We start from the raw sequence: 20,441 nt of genomic DNA, 5'->3' as shown, positions 1-20,441 counted from the left end.
CATCAATGGCAATATCATATTAAAAACGAGGATATTAGGAAAGAACTTGACATTGTCAGCATCCAGGAATGCGTTAGCAGAGCTAATCTCAGGTGGTATGGTCACTTAAACAGAATGGGCGAGGAAAGATTAGCAAAACAAGTGTTCTCTGCCAGGTTGGCAGGAAAACGACCCAGAGGATGACCAAGATATAGGTGGATTGATACAGTACAAAGTGCCTTAGACGATAGAAATATAAGATTTGGTAATGTTGGAGTCTTGACAAGTAACAAACTGATTTGGAGGAAAATTGTAGATAGGAAGTTAGTAATGATGTAAATTGTTCATGGAGTACTATCATATCCTGTACACCCCTTGAGGGTACAAAGCAGGAATTTGATAATGATGATGATGAATCCATGTGATCAGCAGTGTGCCATAGAGCTCTGAACTTTGTTTACTGATATTTAATTTTTGTTAATGATATATAGAATGATTTGAGAGAAAGGATATCCTGTGTTTTCTGTTGATGAGAAACTTCAGAAGGCAATATTTAATAAAAGTGATGTAGAGATCTTTGCAGAATTATTTAGCACCTCCCTCTCTAGTGCAACTCGGAGAACAGAAGGACATTGTGCTGTCTGACTGAAAGAATCTGTGTTCAATTCTTTTCATGACAAGTAGAATATTCAGGGCTTTTTAAGTTGAAGGTGTGTCAGCCAATATCATATGGAACAAGTAGGATATCCCCTCCAACAAACTCAAATTTTTCATTTTGCATATAGAACTTGCAGAGTTTAAGACAAAATGTTATATTGTGCATTGATGATGGTTAGTACCATTATGTCCACATGAAGGATTAAGTAGAGGAGACAATAGACTTCTTGGAGGTAACACATAATAATAATAATAAACAGACCATCAATGTAAGTAAATATTAATGGTTGTCAGTTTGATGTGGTTAAGTGTAAGGTTATACATTTTGGAATGAAAATGTTACAAGCTGTATACCATGGAACTGAGCTGCTGAACTGCATAAAACTGATTAGGCTAGGGATTTGTGGGTGAGGTGAACATGGAGTTGAAGATTGGAGAGAATATTACAAAACTAGACAGTTGTTTTTTTTTCCCTCCTCACTTGTCTCCATTGGGTCAGAGACTCAGTGTGGAAGGTCCATACTATTATTCATGCTTTGTCATACTTCTCCTTGAACTCATCCACCACTAACAAAGCACTCACAATTGCCTCTGGTAAATCATTTCACCATTCACCACCCTCCAAGAAAAAAAATCTGGTCCTACACTCTTGCTAACTACATACTCTTGCATAATTTGCAAGGTGATTCTTTGTTTTCTCCCATCCTACAATATCTTGAAAAAAGTCTTGTCTCAATCCTATAAAAGTATTTTAATAAACAATATGTTTCTATCGTATTCCCTCTTTTCTGTCTTTCAACTAGCCTTTTTAACCCACAGACCTTTGATTTATCCTCCTCATAGGGAGTACATCATAAACCTGTCACAATCCTGATCACTTGCTTCTGGACCCCCCCCCCCCCCCAAACTTCTTCCCCAAAGGATCTAGGAAATTAGATCTGTGTACACTAGTTAGATGGTGCTTTATTAAAACTTATAAAAAGGAATAATAACATCTTTATTCCTGCTTTTTAGTGTGTTCTTAAATACCAGATATTCTCATGAGGTATTCTAGTCACCTTTGCAATGTGACTTTTAAATTTCAACTCCTTGTTACCTCCAAATCTCTAGCTCATCAATTTCATGTAGTTTGATATATATAGTACACAGCCTGTAATCTCTTCACCCCGAAGTGCATGACCTTATAATTTGCCACATCAAATATGATTATGATCCTAGTGGCATAATCTTGCCACTAGGATCATAATCATGTTCCTAGTTTTGGGTCATAAGCAAACAACTAGATCATCATCACGATCAACAGCTTTCGTCAGTCTACTGGTCAGTCTACATGGAATGCCTCTCCATGCTTCTTCCAGTAGTATCATTATTATTATTATTATTATGTAACACCTCCAGGGAGTCCAAAGCCTCATTAAGGGAGTGTACCTACTCTACAACTCTCTGTCTCCACCAACTGCAGCTACCTTCATCATCTACATCTACGCCAACGCCATCAACTGCCGACTACCACCACTAGTATTTTCACAGACAATCACAAACATTCATGCCCACGTCTGAATTCAAACCCACAGCCTTTTGGCTGGAGAATGGATGCGCTAACCACTCGGCCAACCAAGCCAGCAAAAGATCATCCAGTCAGCAAGTAGAATTGAACTTGTGATGCTCTGTCCTCAAGAAATCTAGCACCGTGGGCAGCACACACCACTTCCGTTGATATTAAAAGTCACACAGGTGACTCTGTTGTCACTTTATTATAAAAAAATGAACAAATTGTGTGTTTGATGGCAGAGGAGACTTACATAAGAGGATGGCCTGCATTCAAATTCATTTTGCATCAGGAGCCTGGAAAAATTACGTATTGGGATGAGACCTAATGCAGAGAGTCAAAGAAACTAGATCATCTAGGGAGGAATGAGAAAAATGTCTGTGAAAGTTCAGCTATGGTATGCAAATGTGATAAAGATATGAATGGCTTCAAACATAGTTATGTATGTTGCGAAGGGGGTTAAAAAATATGCTTTGGGTTCGGATCTTTTAAGTATGTCTGGGGAGGAAAAAGAGAAAGTTCTACAACAAGGCCAAATAGATTGCATATCTAATTATAAGAATAGGCTAGTATAATTTATTATGTCTATACACAAATTCCAAGAGCATCAAAAACAAAGGGGTTTAGTCCATTGCTTTACTGAATATGATGTGGCCTAAGATTGTTGGCATTAGTGAAATCTGGCTATCAGAATCAGATATGGTAACTGGAGTCAAGTATAATGGGTATACGGTATACTATTAAATGTTTTTAGGAAGAAGAGATAGGAGAGGAGGGGAGTACTACTAACGATATCAGATGACTTTAGACCAGTTATGGTAGAAATGTAAGAAAACAGTGATGATAACAATATCCCATGTAGTGGTAAGTTCGAGGTTATCTGGTGTGAAGTGGAGGCTAATAGAATGAAATATATGGTAAGGTGTTGCTACAGACCTGGCGGCTCAATTGTAGTGAAAGCAAAGAAATGCATAGCTAATTCAGCCTTATGGGTACTAAATGAGTGATCATTATGGGTGACTTTAATTATCCAAAAATTGATTGGGCAGAAGAGAAATCTCATGATAAGAATGAAGAGGAATTTATTGAATTGTTGCAAAATCATTGTTACTTACTGATGACAAGCTGTACACCAAGTAGCCTAGTAGTTATTTTCCTGTCATGGGCAATTATTTTCCTAGCTTTCACCACATTTTCATTTGTCCATCCACAATGTGGTTCATTACCCAGGGACTCCCCCCCCACACACACACACCTCTTTTAATGTTGAAAACCAGCAGAACACCTATGGATGGCTCAGAGAGTCATTGGCATAAACGTTTTTTTAGGTCTTGGTGCACTTCTGTAGCAGTTTATCCTAATTTACAGTAAAATTTTATTGCAGCTCTTTGCTGATACAACATGCAACTTTTGACACACTGCACTCATACACTCTTACTTCAATGGTTGTCACACAAAAGTTGCTGCATCACCCAACTCAAAAGTTGCACCTGCAGTTACAACACACTCTAGTGGTCAAAACTATAAATATGTTTGTTACTTTTATTCAAGGAGCTATCCTGTAAAAAATCAATCTCATTACTTAATGGGCATACTGTGTAGTCAGATTGATCAAGTAATATCATAGCATTACCCTTATAAGCCATGAGTGTATTTTAGTGAATGAATTTTAGGAGAGATACAATGGGCACTATATGAATAACGATTACTGTGGGCTTATCATGATGAAACTCTGGCTTCAAGGAGATGCCTCTATAATAATGGTTTTTTATATATTCCATTGTGTATCTTTACTTCCTTTTATTTGTTATTGGAAATAGAGATACTTAGTACTTTTATCATATAAAATTGAACTACAAAAGACCTTCTGGATATTTTTGCATGATCTGATGTGGAAGTTAAACCATATTTTAGGTCTCTTTTAATTGTCCTTAATAGATTATTGTTATTATTATTACTTGATACCTTCAAGGAGTCTAAAGATTCATCGAGGGAGGGCACCTACTCTACAATTCTCCGTCTCCACCACTCAATCCACCAACTACAGCAAACCGCATCATTTACACCAATGCCATCTACTGCCCACCACCACCATTAATATTTTGGAGAGTGGATATGCTGACCACTCGACCAACCAGGCCAGCAATAGTCTGATCTGCTCAATTACTGCTTCTCTAAATACTTAGTTGTTTATCTGTTAGACAGCTGTTTTCATTTTTATATTACTCTATTGTTTAAAAAGAATTTTAATTGTTTAAATCTGTTTTAAATAGATTTAAAATATGGCTATTTGTTTCTCTTGATGATGAACAGCCTACTTTTCTACCCACCACAGGGTGAAGGCCTCTCCCATTGTGGGAGGTTTGGGTCTACTACTCCATGGTGACCCAGTCCATATTGGAAGAGTGTATTTATACTTGAGTGAATGAACGTATGAAGGTGGAAGACAATCACAAACATCCAACCTATGCAGAATTTGAACACGCAGCCTCTTGGCTGGAGAGCGGATACGCTAACCACTCGGCCAGCCAGGCCGAGTGGTTAGCATATCATTATTTATATACTAGAGAACAATGATTTTGAAAAAAGTCCAACCGTATGAAGTGTTACTGTCATTTGATTATTACCAATATCACATGCCACATGACAGTCTGTTTGTGTGTGTGGGTGGGTGAGTGGGTTCATGTGTGTGCACGTGTGTGTTTACAGCAATAAACTACTTTTTTTTGAGACACAAAGATGACATGAATAAGTGATTACTTTGATGCTGATGGCATGAAATAAATCCACCAATGGTCTAAGGTGGCACGAAAATTTTCCCACAATTTGCTCTATTGCCATGCCACACCACTAAGGCAAAGAAGACATTATTACAGTACTCATCACTCACCATACCCTCTTTTTAAATGCTGCAAACCAAATTTCTGAAATCAATCTTATTATGCTTCTTTAGCTAAACAAGCATAATCGATCTTATTATGCTTCTTTAGCTAGTTGAACCTTAGAGGATCAACTAGCTAAAGAATTTTTATAGTATAGTTGTATAGTTTTATACAACATCTTTAACTAATGATTGATCTTCGCAATGCAGACCTTGTTTCTCTTAGTAACTAAATAATTTATTATAATATTTTTATTGTTTTCCAAGTGAATTTATGTCAGGGCTTTATCTTAAAAAGTGTTAATAATTTTTAGGCCATTAGTTGTACACAGTGAAATCTATAATCAACATTCATTTCTGTTACATTTGGTTTCATCTTTTGCTCCTATGTTTACATCAAGTGGAGGATTCCATGTATTAAAAGATAATGATGATGATAATAATAATAATAATTATTATTATTATTATTATTACATCTCCATGGAGTAGGAAGAATGATTGTCAGAAGCACTATACACCATAACCCATCATTTTCACCATGCCATCCACTGATAAACTACATAATTCACCACTCACGCCATGCCATTCACCTTCCACCATACACTACATAATCCATTATCTACTTGCTACACCATCTACCATCCATTAATTCTATTTTTGTGTGTGAACTGTGTATTCTCTGATTGATTTGCCTGTGTGTAGGATGAAAAACTGGAGTTTCAAGGGGAAAAATACTGCTGCCACCATATGATATACTAACTTATATTTAGTTGAAAAAAGTACATACAAACATTACTTTCATGGCGATATATGAGAATCAAACTTTCTTCCAACTGTGCTACAGGATGCTAATTCATGGGTTTTTATATATATCTGATTAGAAAGCAAAATTTCATTAACAGTTTTATTATTTTGTGAAATACAATAAATATACTGCATATTACTTAAACAACTACTTTAATTTAATGTAATGTAATGTAATTTAATGTAACAGTATTTCAGTAATTTAATAAGTTACATAAAAAATATGCAAAATATGTGAAAAATATGCAATGCAATCTTTATAGTGTTATGCAATAATCAGGTTCATATTGTTGTACTTTTTTACCCCCCCCCCCAAGAGGTGAAAGTATCCATCCATACTGTGACAAGGTGAAAAGGGATCCTCTAGAGACAGAGTGTACAGATAGTAGAGATTCGGTGGCCCTTTGTAATCTAGTCGAATATACACAGGATTTACCTTCAGTCTTCCAGGTCAGTAATTCTGGTATATGTGTTAAGTATTCATTTTATTCCAAATTTCTGGTGAAAACTCTCCCTCTCTCTTTCTCTCTCCCTTTCCTATTTTCCCTTAAAAAAAATGCATTCCTTCCATTCAAATATAAATGTGACATTAGAGAGAAACAGTTGATGAATGAGAGGCAAAGAAATAAGAGAACAATATGGGTCTTATGACTCCACGGAGGTCCTAAATGGTGATAATAATAATAAAAAAAAATAACTAAATAGTGAGAAAAAGAGTACTGCATTATAGAATTCTAGGATTAAAGGTGGAAATATATGCTTTCATTGTTTTTATTAAGGTGCAGAGATTTGAAATGTGACTAGCTGCTGTAAGAATGTCCAAAGTTAGGTAAAATAGATAATTGTCACCGATGATGAATGATTTAAAGCAGTAATTTTGGTTTGAGAAAGGACATAAAAATGTTGGAAGTAATGAAAAGGAAGAATCAATATTGTGAATATGTTGTAACATGACAGAAGTAAGTTGGGAATAGGGGAAATAATTTCAATGAACTGGCTCATTGGCTTTGCAAGAAGAATGGTGTTCAGCATGGAGACATTTGGAATGATGTCAATGAGAAAGGGATTGATATCAGTGGGATGGTCTACATTTCACTGGATTTGGAATTACACATTTGAAGAAATAGTTGGCCTGCAACAGAATGGATCTGAGGAATCAGAAAAAGCAGAGTTTTAGAATGAAAACAGAAGTTGTGTTAGAGGTGTGCGATTGTAAATATCACAAATGAATATTGTCAGAAATTTGACAGCGTAGATACGACAAACAAACACAGCATAATCAGCTACTTCTTATGTAAGAAAGACAAACTTTAGACAGAGAGAAATGAATGTTGGATCAGGTTAAAAAGTTAAATGGAGAAGACAATGAGAAGTACAGGATTAAAGAAGAAAAGAAGGAATACAAATAGAGTATAATATACTGCTGAATAATGTTACTCATTTTGCATTCAAATGTGAAAAGTATACATATAAATTTGTTTAGTAATGATTATGCATTAAAATAGAATGTGTGAGTCAAACTCGAGTCAACAAGAATTTTTGTATCTTGTATTAAAACAAATGGATTCTATATTTTAGGATTTAGACATTATTATTATTAACATCTGAACTCCATGGAGTCAGACTCATCATGGGAGGTACACACTATTGCACACAATGCTCATCCAAAATCCAAGTACACCATTGTATATGCATCTCCCCTGTCCAGGGTATTTGTCAACTCGTTATAGTGCATAAGTAAGTTATTAAAACATCATCTCCCTTTAACAAACCCATGCTGATAACCACAGAGAATACTGCTGTTATCACCCCATTTCTGTATCCTACTTCTTACCAATCTCTCTCTCTCTCTAGTACCTCCACCACAACTTCCAAAGTTTTGCTTTAAACGGATTCAATGTGTCTACATTTTCACAACTCACTCAGGCAATGCATTCCACTCACCAACCACTCTCCATGCAAAGAATCTTCCCCTCACTCCTCTGCTTACACCCTCCTTATACAGTTTCCAGTGATGGCCTCTTGTTCTACCCCCCTGCCCCTCCCATTCTATGTATCCCTTCCGTGTCAACCTGATAACAACCCCTGACCAGCTTATATCTCAATCATATTCCCCACCCCCCTTCCTCCTATTCACGAGGCTCTGCAACTTACATTCTCTTTATCTGTCCTCATACTGCATGTTCCAAAGACCACTGACCACCTTTGTGAATCTTCTCTACCTTTGTTTTCCTTACTAACTAAGTCATTCCCCTTTCCAATATACCCTCGTCACCAAGAAAACTCAGTGACTAAATCTGTGTACAATAATCCATATGAGGCCTGATCAAGGCCTTATACAATGCCATCATAACTCTTCTATTTTTACATGTCAGTATCCTCTGCATCATTGCCTTTATCAGATGTGACATCCTCACAACTGGTGCAATGTGATTCCTCAATTTCAGGTCCTTGTCCACCATCACTCCTAGATCTCTCATCTCTTCTACTTCTATTAAAGTTTCCCCACCAAGTGTATACTTTGCATCCCGTTGTTGCTTACCAAATCTCAAAACCTTACACTTTGCAACATTCAACTGATAGTCCCACTTATCTGCCTATTCATGCAATCTATTCAAGTCCTCTTGTAAGGCCATAACATCCACTTAATTCTGCATTATTCTCCCCAGTTTTGCATCATCTGCATATCACTAGTTAAACCTATCCCAATATCATTAACATACAAATCGAACAACAACGGTCACAAAACTGACACCTGCAGTACACCACTAGTGAACTTTCTCTTTCGGGATACTGCATCCCCCATATACAACTTTCTGATATCTATCTGACAGCCAGTCACTGATCCAACTCAGAAGTCTGTTATCTAATCCCATCATCATCATTATCAAATTCCTTACATGTACCCTCAAGGGGTGTACATGATATGATAGTACTACATGAAAAATTTACATCCTTACTAACTTCCTATCTTCAATTTTCCTCCAAAGCAGTCTGTTACTTGTCAAGACTCCAACATTATCAGGTCTTATATTTCTATCGTCTAAGACACTTTGTACCTTATAATAAATTTAGTTTAATCCTTTATCCAAGTGTGAGCAAACAAAGTTTGCACCTGAAAGTATCTTCAGGACTGGGGCAAGGTGGTACAACACTAGGGCAACTCGTTGCAAAGGTGGAGCAAGCTACCAACACTCCTGTCTCAGTATCTCCTATAATGCAAAACACATCTCCTTGCGGATATGTCTAATGTTATGCATTAAGGGAAGGGCCACTACCCAGACTAGTTTCGACCTTTATTGAGGTCTCTTCAGTGGGAGCCAGGCCCAAGTTGAGATACCAGGCAGCTAAACTTTCAACAACTTTGTACCTTATCAATCCACCTATATCTTGGTCTTCCTCTGGGTCATTTTCCTGCCAACCTGGCAGAGAACACTTGTTTGCTAATCCTTCCTCGCTCATTCTGTTTAAGTGACCATACCACCCTGAGATTAGCTCTGCTAACGCATTCCCGGATGCTGACAGTGTCAAGTTATTTTCTAATATGCTCATTTTTAATATGATATTGCCATTGATGCCATCTGTTCATGCTTCTAATCTTTCTCAGGACTCTCATATCTGCAGTCTCTAGTCTTTGTTCAAGTGTTTTACTTCTGACCCTGCTCTCAAATTTATAAGTTAAAACTGGTTTGAACACTTGTATACAGCTAATTTAATGTTCCGGCTAATTTCTTTCTTATTCCATATGAATTTATTCAACTGACTTTCTACCATACCAGCTTTGTTGATTCTATTGTCTATTTCCATTAAAATAGGATGCTTAATTTATTATTTCCATATTTAATTTGTTGATTCTGTTGTCTCTTTCCATATTTAATTTACCATCTTCACTAAAAATCGTGCATAAGTAGCTGAAATGTTTTACTTGTTCCACAGATTCTCCGTTCACAAAACAGTTGAAATTTTTAACGATTCTATTTATTTTCATTGAATTTGTCTTTTTATTGCTGACCTTCATACCATATCTATTACAACAGTTATTCAATTTAGTCAGGGAATCTTGCAAACTTGTAGTGGATTTATTTAGAAGTATAACATCGTCCGCATAAAGCAAAGAGCTGACATTAACATCTCCAATTCTGATATCATGTTTAATACCACTTTCCTTCATAATGTGATCCATATAGATAATGAATAACAGAGGGAATAATGTACATCCTTGTCTCACACCAGATTTAACATTAAACCATCTTCCTATACTTCCTTCAATTCTAACTGCTGACTTACAACACAAATAAAGACTAAGTATTGCTTGATGTAATGCCCCATTGACACCATATAACTGTAGTGTATAGAAGAGCTCTTCTCTTGATACCTTGTCATATGCCTTTTCCAGATCGACAAAACTTAAATACAGATCTTTGTTATATTCCCATGCTTTCTCAACTATTTGTCGTAAAGTAAAGATCTGATCCTGCAGCCTCTATTTGGCCTGAATCCAGCTTGTTCTTCACCAAGCTTTTCTTCCACAATTCTTCTCAACCGTTTCTCAAGTATACTTGCATAAATCTTGCCAGGAACATTCAGCAGGGAAATACCTCTGTAATTCTCACATTCAGTTTTATTTCCCTTTTTGTATATGGGTACTATTAGAGCTCGACTCCAATCATCAGGAATTCGTCCCTCTGTTCAGGCCTTGTGAACTGTGCAGTACAGCCACTGTAAGACTTTTATACCACCATACTTCAGCATTTCTGGTCGAATATCATCTACTCCTGTTGCCTTTGCATATTTCAAGCCTATCCAATCCCATTCATTTCAATTTATTTAAGAGCTTGTCGTGTAGCATTCTGTCAAAAGCTTTTGCAAAATCCAAGTACACCATTGTATATGCATCTCCCCTGTCCAAGGTATATGTCAACTTGTTATAGTACATAAGTAAGTTAGTAAAACATGATTACTAACTTACTTTAAGATTAACTAACTCCCTTTAACAAACCCATGCTGATAACCACAGAGAATACTGTTGTTATCACCCCATTTCTGTATCCTACTTCTCACCAATCTTTCTAGTAATTTCACCACAACTCCAGATATACAGATTGACCTATAATTTGAAGCTACAGGTTATTGCCATCTTTATGCAGTGGAGCAATTTTACCCTCCTTCCACTCCCTTGGAACCTGTACTGTTGCAAGACTTTTATTAAATAGGCATGCCAATGCTACTGCCAATTTCCTGGAACATTGCCATAAGATGCGTGGTGATATGTCATCAAATCCTATTGCCTTATTGACATCAAGTTTATTTATTTCCCTCAAATTTCTCCTGCTCACTCACAACTAAGCCATCCTCTGCTATGTTCTCTACACTTAAGTTCTTCATGATTCCACCCTGATCAGGATAAAACACCCTTATAAATTGATCACTGAATACCTAAACAATGTCATCTGCAGCAGTTACCATTCTACCACTTTCATCCATTAACATTATCATGTAACTGATTATTACCATTGTTCATCTTATCCTCCTCCAAAGTACCTCGCTTTTCCAGATTTCATGCTTAAGCTCCACATTCATCCATTTTACACCTACCTTATTCAGCCTTTTGGCCTTCGGAATACATTCACACATTGATGCTGTTATGCATTTCTTTTTCAGTTTCCAAGTAGTATCTATTTCCTTATCGCTAAACACCTCGTTCCATGTTATAGCTCCAAGCTGTCTCTTAGGCTTGCCATAATAACCAGCCTTATAATTCCACATATATCTTTTCCTCACAAAAGTCTGCATATGACTAGCCACAACACAGGTGATCTCTTTATGATAATTTTCACCAACTGGAGGAAAATGTGAAACTCTGGAAATGTTCGAAACTTTGGAACTTTTGGAACAAATGGAACTTTTAAAAAGAGAACTTGTTTTTCTCCAGCACATCAGGATTTTTTTTATTACTATGCCAAAATACAAACTTGCTCGTGATTCACTAAAGCTTTCTCTAATTGCCAATTAGAGAAAAAAAATGCATTTTAAAATGAATATAAAAGTTCAGTTGACATTTTAGTTAAAATATTTAGTTGACAGGCAGAGGAAAGAGGACATGATAGAAACGTATAAGTTTATTATTATTATTATTATTTCGGGCAACTCCAAGGAGTCGACAGACTCATCAAGGGAGGCCCTAACATCATGTCAAGAACAACTATTCGACATTCACACAGTATCTATCATACCTCGCCTTGAACTCATTCATGGTCATAGCACCGACAACAGACTCTGGCAGCTTATTCCATTCATTCACCACTCTCCAAGTAAAAAACCTAGCTCTAACACCCCTGCTAACCACATTCTTGCCCAGCTTCCATGTATGGGCCATAGTTTTCCCACCACCACCAGTCCTATTCTCAAAAATATCTTCTGGATTAATCTTATAGAAACCCTTCAGTAATTTGAATGTTTCAATCATATCACCCCTTTTCTGCCTATCAACCAATTTTTGCAACCCACAAATCTTCAACCTGTTCTCATAAGGTTCATTCCACAGAACTGCTATCATCTTGGTCACTATTCTCTGGATCCTCTACACCTCCTCCCAATCAAGAAGAAACCCTGGTGCCCATATCTGGGCACAGTAGTCTAGATGGGGTCTTATCAAGGCTTGATACAGAGGAACAATAACTTGTCTGTCTCTGCTTGTTGAAGTATTTTTCAGAAGCCAAGTGATTTGATGAGCTGATTTAGCCACTTTTGCAATGTGTCCCCTAAACTTCAACTTTCTGTTCACCAACACTCCCAAATCCCTGGCCTCATCAATCTCTTGGAGTATGGTTTCACCAATGTGATATACTGCTACTAATCTTTTCACCCCAAAATGCATAACCTTACACTTTGCCACATTAAATTGACATCCATTTTCCTTAGCCCAGTCCTCCAAACTATTCAAAACATCTTGCAAAATTTTGACATCCTGTGAACTCACAATTGTTCTACCCAACTTTGCATCATCAGTAAACAAGTGAACACTTCCTCTCAGATCCTTTCCTATATCGTTAATGAACAAATTGAAAAGGAATGGTCCAAGAACAGAACCCTGCGGCACACCACTACTCACAAGCGTTTTTTGGACTCAACTCCTGAATAAATCACTCTCTGGTATCTCTCCATCAACCACCCTCCTATCCATCTCACCAACCCTATATTCATCCCCATCTGCTCCAGTTTACTGATTAGAGTTCCATGTGGTATCCTGTCAAAGGCCTTGGCAAGGTTCAGTAGAATCACTGTAATCCCATTACCCTTATCCCCCCCATTTACTAAAGTTACTAAAGAGATTCTATAAGATTGACACAAAAGTAATTTTTCAACACATGAAGAGTAAGGGGAGAACACGTGGTCTCTCCTGGAAGTTGTCTGAGAGTGTGGTTAGTGAGGGTGTGCAGACTACGTTCTTTGCTTGGAGAGTGGCAACAGATGTGGAACAGATGCCATATGTAGTTGTGAGTGCCCCAATGGAAAATAAGTTTAAAGATGACAAGTATTGTGTGGATAATGGTGAGTGTGGTTCCCCTGTGATGAGTCTTTTGACTCGATGGAGATACCTGTATCTCCATCGAGTCAAAAGATAATAATCAAAATCATAATCAAATCCCTGACATGTAGCCTTAGGAAATGCACAGTATATTATAATAGTCTTCTTCTTCTTCTTCCTAACATGGATTTTAGGCCAAGTGGCCTGTTCCGGTCTCATGCCATCTCTTTCTTGTTCTTCTGATTCTTCTTTTTCTACTTATTTTGTATCTGTATAATATTTTTGTTAGTCTGCTGTTTCCATTCCATTTAAATGTTCTAGCTATTTTTGTGTTAATACTGTCTTATGTAATTGATTGGTTTTATTTTCAGGGATTGTAAGATTTCTTCATTTGTTTTGTTGTCCCACTTGGTATATCCAGCTGTTTTTCTGAGGAACTTCATTTCTGCTGTTTGAATTCGTTTTTCATCTTTCCTTTGTATGGTCCATGTTTCGCTTCCATATAGTAGAGTTGGTTTTGACAAGACATTATATAGTCTGATTCTAGTGTGTTTTTGTACTAGAGATGGAACAAGTATCTGAAAGTTTACTTGTTCTAGTATTTTATTATCTATCACTATTTTACCTTCTTATTGGGTTTTCTCCTTTGAATGCCATTATTTTTGTTTTTTCTTTAGATATTGTCATATTATATTGTTTTGAGATATTATTTAATGATTTTAATGATCTTTGTAAATCATCTTCTGATGTAGCTAATACTATTTGATCATCCGCAAATAGTAGTGTATCTATCTTCATTTGCAGGGTCATTTGTATACCAAATGGGTTATACTGTTTCCAGATTGTTATAATTTTATTTATATATATATATATTGAAAAGCAGAGGTGAGAGGGTACATCCTTGTTGTACTCCTCTTGATATATCTTTCCATTCTGAGATGTGTTTTAATTTAACTGCTATTTTATTTCCTCTTTATATTTCTCGAATGGATTGTAAAAGTTGGTTTGGTATGTTTAAATCGGTTAATATTTTAAACAGTTTTTGTCTACTAATTTTGTCAAAGGCTTTTTCATAATCAATAAAGGCCACATGTGTTTCTTTTGAAATTCTCTTCTCTTTTCTATTAATAATTTTAAAGTAAAAATTGGATCTATGCAGGATCAACCTTTTTGGAAACCATTTTGTTCTTCTAGTAGTTTGTCCTCTACAATACTGCTTAGTTTCTCTTTTAATATTCATGAATATATTTTATATCCTGTATTCAGCAGACTAATTCCTAGAGCTGGTGCTAGGGTCTTTGCCGCCCACATGCAATGTCTATCTAAGCGCCCCAGTAACGATCCGGGCATGTGTGGTTCTTTTATGATAATAAAAATTTTAATTATTTGAAATTTCTTAAATAAATTTTGACAGAACAGCCACATGTTGGTTCGCTAAATGTAACGAACTGGGGGTGATGACTAGGCCGGATAATTGTTAAACACCCGTATATTCAAAAAATTCTCAAAAGTTAAAGCAAATTTTGATAAAGCCACTTCATTTTAATCGTTGAATATATAATGATACAGGGATTTTAGCCTTCTCACCAAACCGAATCACTATCAAAATTAAAATGAATTTTAATTAAAGTTAAAATTTATTTGAACTAAAGTTTAAAAAATTCTTGCATTTTACAAGTTACTAAATTCTTAGTAACTTCTAAAAAATTTTTAATAATTTTATAAGTGGAACTATCTTTTAGGAAAATAAAAGAAACTGAAGATAGATAAGAAAATAAGAAAAGAATTCAGAAATAATTAGAACATTTAATATAAGTATTCAAAAAATAACATCTTTACAGAATAACAGAAAATAAATTAAATTACATAAATATACTTGAAATTTTTTTAAATTAAAATTTTAGGGTTTTTGATTTCATATTCATAAAATTAGAAATAATGGTCCTAATGTCTAATTCCGCACATATATCATTTTCAATAGCTATTAACACCAAACTAACAAGCCTTTTTTTTGTGACATACTTGTTCTTAAGTAGGTTTTAATCAATTTCAACTTGGAAAAGCAACGTTCACCGCTCGCTACACTAACAGGTAAGGTTAATAGTATTCTTAAAGCAATTGAAAAGTTAGGGAAAGATAAATTATTGGATACAATAAAATTAAGAATATCAAAAGGGTTTTGAATATTTAAATTATCTTTCCGAAAAATATCCCGGAAAGCACATAACTCGTCATATAGTTCTATTGCATTTAAGTCTTTATTGTCACCGTCCTTCAAGAGAATCTCTAAATCGTCGCAATTTTTTCATAAATCTTCGTTATTAATTTGTAGTAATCTATAGAAGAAATTGAAATTATCATAATATGTTTTTAGTTGTTCAAAACGTTCTATTAACGAACACATTGCAACATCTAGAAGTGTACAACATCTTCACCAAATTTACCTATGTTTGTTTTGTATTTTTTGTTTCCTATTCTGGCATTTAAATCTCCTGCTAGTAGTAAATAGTCAGTTTACAAGAACATTAGATGAGGGAAAGGCACATACTGCAATTTTCTTAGACTTAGCAAAGGCATTTGACAGGGTGCCACATGATAAGCTGATATTTAAGTTGCAGCACATGGGTCTGGATGTCAGATTGGTCAACTGGATTCAGGATTGGCTGTCTGATAGGTATCAGGGAGTTGTGTATGGTGGAGCAGTTTCAAAGAGGCAGAGGGTTACAAGTGAGGTCCCACAGTGCTCAGTACTAGGACCTATATTGTTTAACCTTTATATCAATGACATAGCCAGTGGATTGCAGGGGGATATTCAGTTGTTTGCGGATGATGCGAAGCTAGGAAGGATTATTAGTAATAGTGCAGATGTGGTAGCCCTGCAAGAGGATTTGAATAAGCTAGATAGATGGGCAAATGAATGGGGGTTTCAGTTTAATGCAGCAAAATGTAAGGTCTTGGGGTTTGGGAAACATCGATGGGATGCAGCATACTCTATGGGAGGAGTTATGCTGGAGGAAGTAGGAGAGATAAGAGATCTGAGGTTGATGGTTGATAGAAACCTGAAGTTTAGGGGACATATTGCCAAGGTGGTGAAGGTAACACAGAGGATTGCTGAAATTATGAGAAGGACACTGACCTGCGGAGATAAGAGGGTTATCATTCCGTTGTATAAGTCTCTGATCAGACCACACTTGGACTATTGTTCTCAGATTTGGTCCCCGGGATAAATTAACTGTGGAAAGGATACAAAAACGGATGACAAAGATGATTTCAGGACTGTACAAGGATAGTTACGAGGATCGGCTGAGGGAATGTGGACTGCAGAGTTTGGTGGATAGAAGAAGGAGAGGTGATATGATTGAGACTTTTAAACTGTTGAGAGGTGGTTACAGGGTTGACACTGGGGAGTTCTTTCGCTTGGTTGAACAGCAGGAAGGAGTGATGACAAGAGGCCATCCCTGAAAGTTACGAAAGGAAAGTGTGAACAAGAGGGGGTAAGGAGTGGTTTCTTTGCGTGGAGGGTGGTTGAACCGTGGAATGCATTGCCTGATGGAGTGGTGAGAGCGAGAACGGTCAATGAGTTTAAGGAGTGGTATGATAGACTTTGTGTTTCTTAGGGGGGGATCTCCCCTCGATGAGTCTTGACAGACTTTATGTTCTTAGGAAGGACCTCCCACGATGAGTCTTTCGACTCCATGGAGGCCTGAATAATAATAATAATAATAATATTACTGTCTTCTTCTTTTCCCTCTTCTGATGCATATGCACCAATTATTGTTATGTGGCCTATTAATATCTTGAATCTTTCTATTAGTCTTGCATTCAAATAGTTGTAATATACATTATTGTTCTTTAGGGATTTATGTACCATAATCATTATACCTGCTTTTGCTCTTTTCTTCTTTTTTTACCCCACTAAATTTGTATATAGTTGTTTGTTTCTTTTGTACCTTTTTGTTTTTGTTACTATACATATCTTTATGTTAGCTTAGTTTAGTTGTTTAGCAAGTTCTTCTTTGTGTGCAATGCTTCTCACATTCCATGTTGCAATCTTCATATATGTGTTTCTTTTTCCAATTTTGTTTACTGTTTCTTGAATTGTGGTCTTTTCCCTGATAGTCCATCCGGATTTTCTTTGCATGAGACTTGAAAGTATTTTGAATTTCCTCAGGGCAGGTTACTAACCTGTCGTTGGGTAAGTCCAGTGGTAGGGCTGCTACCTAATGCCTCTGGACAGGCAGATCTAACAGCATTTACTCTGTTAGGATTATACTGCCAATACTCTGTCGCCAGTGCCTCGTTTGTACTTTTAGAACAGGATGGACCATGGGAAGGTGAGGTTGACATTTGAGTGGGAGAGGCTATGTATTGCACTTCACCACCCCCTTCCACCCCATTATATTAGTACAATTATTATAATAGTACAACATAAAAAAGCTACATCATTACTAACTTCCTATCAAATTTTCCTCCAAATTAATCTGTTATCTGTCAAAAATCCAACATTATTATCAGATCTTATATTTCTCTCTTTTAAGGCACTTTTTACTGTATCAACCCATCCACATCTTGGTCTTCTTCTTCTGGATCTTTTTCTTACTACCCTGACAAAGAACACTTGTTTTGCTAACTTTTCCTCTCCCATTCTGCTTAAGTACCCATATCACCTAAGATTTGTTCTGCTAACAATGTTAAGTTATCTCCTTAATATTCTCATTTTTAATACAGTACTGACATAGATGATGGCATCTGTTGATTCCCCTAATCTTTCTCAGAGCTCTCATATCTGTGGTCTCCAGTCTTTGATTAAGGGTTTTTGATCAAATTTTGATATCTAATCCAGCTCTCAGATCCATAAGTTAAAATGTTTAAACATTATCTTGTATACAGCTAGTTTATTGTTTTCACTAATATCTCTCTTATTCCATATACATTTATTATTATTATTATTATTATTATTATTCAGGCCTCCAAGGAGTCAAAAGACTCATCGAGAGAGGTCCTTCCTAAGACATAAAGTCTGTCAAGACTCATCGAGGGGAGGTCCCCCCCTGAGAAACACAAAGTCTATCATACCACTCTTTAAACTCACTGACCGTTCTCGCTCCCACCACTCCATCAGGCAATGCATTCCACGGCTCAACCACCCTCCACACAAAGAAACCACTCCTTACCCTCTTGCTCACAGTTTCCTTTTGTAACTTCCAGGGATGGCCTCTTGTCATCACTCCTTCCCGCTGTTCAACCAAGCGAAAGAAATCCCCAGTGTCAACCCTGTAACCACCTTTCAACAGTTTAAAAGTCTCAATCATATCACCTCTCCTTCTTCTATCCACCAAACTCTGCAGTCCACATTCCCTCAGCCGATCCTCGTAACTATCCTTGTACAATCCTGAAACCATCTTTGTCATCCGTCTTTGTATCCTTTCCACAGTTAATTTATCCCTTTCAAATCCTGGGGACCAAATCTGAGCACAATAGTCCAAGTGTGGTCTGATCAGAGACTTATACAATGGAATGATAACCCTCTTATCTCTGCAGGTCAGTGTCCTTCTCATAATAGCAGCAATCCTCTGTGTTACCTTCACCACCTTTGCAATATGTCCCCTAAATTTCAGGTTTCCATCAATCATCAACCCCAGATCTCTTGTCTCCCCTACTTCCTCCAGTATAACTCCTCCTACAGAGTATGTAGCATCCCATCGATGTTTCCCAAACCTCAAGACCTTACATTTTGCTGCATTAAACTGACACCCCCATTCATTTGCCCATCTATCTAGCTTATTCAAATCCTCTTGCAGGGCTACCACATCTGCACTATTACTAATAATCCTTCCCAGCTTCGCATCATCCGCAAACAACTGAATATCCCCCCTGCAATCCACTGGCTATGTCATTGATATAAAGGTTAAACAATATAGGTCCTAGTACTGAGCCCTGTGGGACCCCACTTGTAACCCTCTGCCTCCTGGAAACTGCTCCACCATACACAACTCTCTCATACCTATCAGACAGCCAATCCTGAATCCAGTTGACCAATCTGACATCCAGACCCATGTGCTGCAACTTAAATATCAGCTTATCATGTGGCACCCTGTCAAATGCCTTCGCCAAGTCTAAGAAAATTGCAGTATATGCCTTTCCCTCATCTAATGTTCTTGCAACTTTATTATAAAAGGCTAGCATATTGCTAAAACAAGAGCATCCTTTCACAAATCCATGTTGATTCTCACAGATAACATTACCCTCATCTGCCCAATGCTGTATACGGTCCCTCACTACTTTCTCCAAGATCTTAACAACTACTGATGACACACAGACTGGCCTATAATTAGACACTTCCAGTCTGTTACCACCCTTATGCAATGGCACTATCTTACCTTCCTTCCATTCCCTGGGCACCTTTGCCAAAGCCAGACTTTCATTGTAAAGCCACATTAAAGGCACTGTCAATTCCCTAGCACATTCTCTCAAAACTCGTGGTGAATACCATCCAGTCCCACAGCTGTACTGACATCCAGAGTACTCAGTATCTGAAACACACTCTCCTCCTGTACCTCCAGACCTCGAACCAGTCCTATCCCTCTAGCATTAAAACTGACTTCTCTAGGATGAAATACTCCAATAAAGTGTTCATTGAACAATTCCACTATGTCTTCTGCATCAGTCACTCTATTCCCATTTTTATCCCACAATATCATTCTTCCACAGTCATTTCTCCTCCTACTGGCCACATAGCTAAAAAATTCTTTGTAAACATCATTAGAAATTTCATTATCCTCGACAAAAATAATTAAATTCTCAAGCTTGCTAACTTGAGAACATGCTATATATAACTGCCTGTGTCCAAAAAAGTTAACCTCTTAAATCTAAACCTGCATATATAAGGGTCTGTCCTTGGGCATTATTAATCATCATTGCAAAGCAAACTCTTATTAGAAATTGTGACTGTTCGAATGCAAATGGATAGTCTGAAGATCAATGAATGATTTTGGTCCTTTTACACACACATCAAGAAAATTCGTAAATAAAAGCATTTAGCA

General features: G+C 36.8%; 1 protein-coding gene across 1 annotated transcript in view; it reads left to right on the top strand.

The window, feature by feature from the left end:
• The window catches only part of Invadolysin (leishmanolysin-like peptidase, invadolysin), a 658,154-nt gene that overhangs the window by 507,211 nt on the left and 130,502 nt on the right, over positions 1 to 20,441 (top strand). The window contains exon 13 of the mRNA XM_090405783.1: positions 6,188 to 6,320. Coding sequence (XP_090261909.1) covers positions 6,188 to 6,320 — 133 coding nt within the window. The remainder of the gene's footprint in view (positions 1 to 6,187; positions 6,321 to 20,441) is intronic.

This window comes from Typopeltis vanoorti, chromosome 15 (assembly GCF_054136105.1).
Source record: "Typopeltis vanoorti isolate ZY-2024b chromosome 15, IOZ_Tvanoo_1.0, whole genome shotgun sequence".
Lineage (NCBI taxonomy): Eukaryota > Metazoa > Arthropoda > Arachnida > Uropygi > Thelyphonidae > Typopeltis > Typopeltis vanoorti.
Note: the sequence above shows the minus strand (reverse complement) of the source record. Positions and strands in the feature narration are given on the sequence as shown.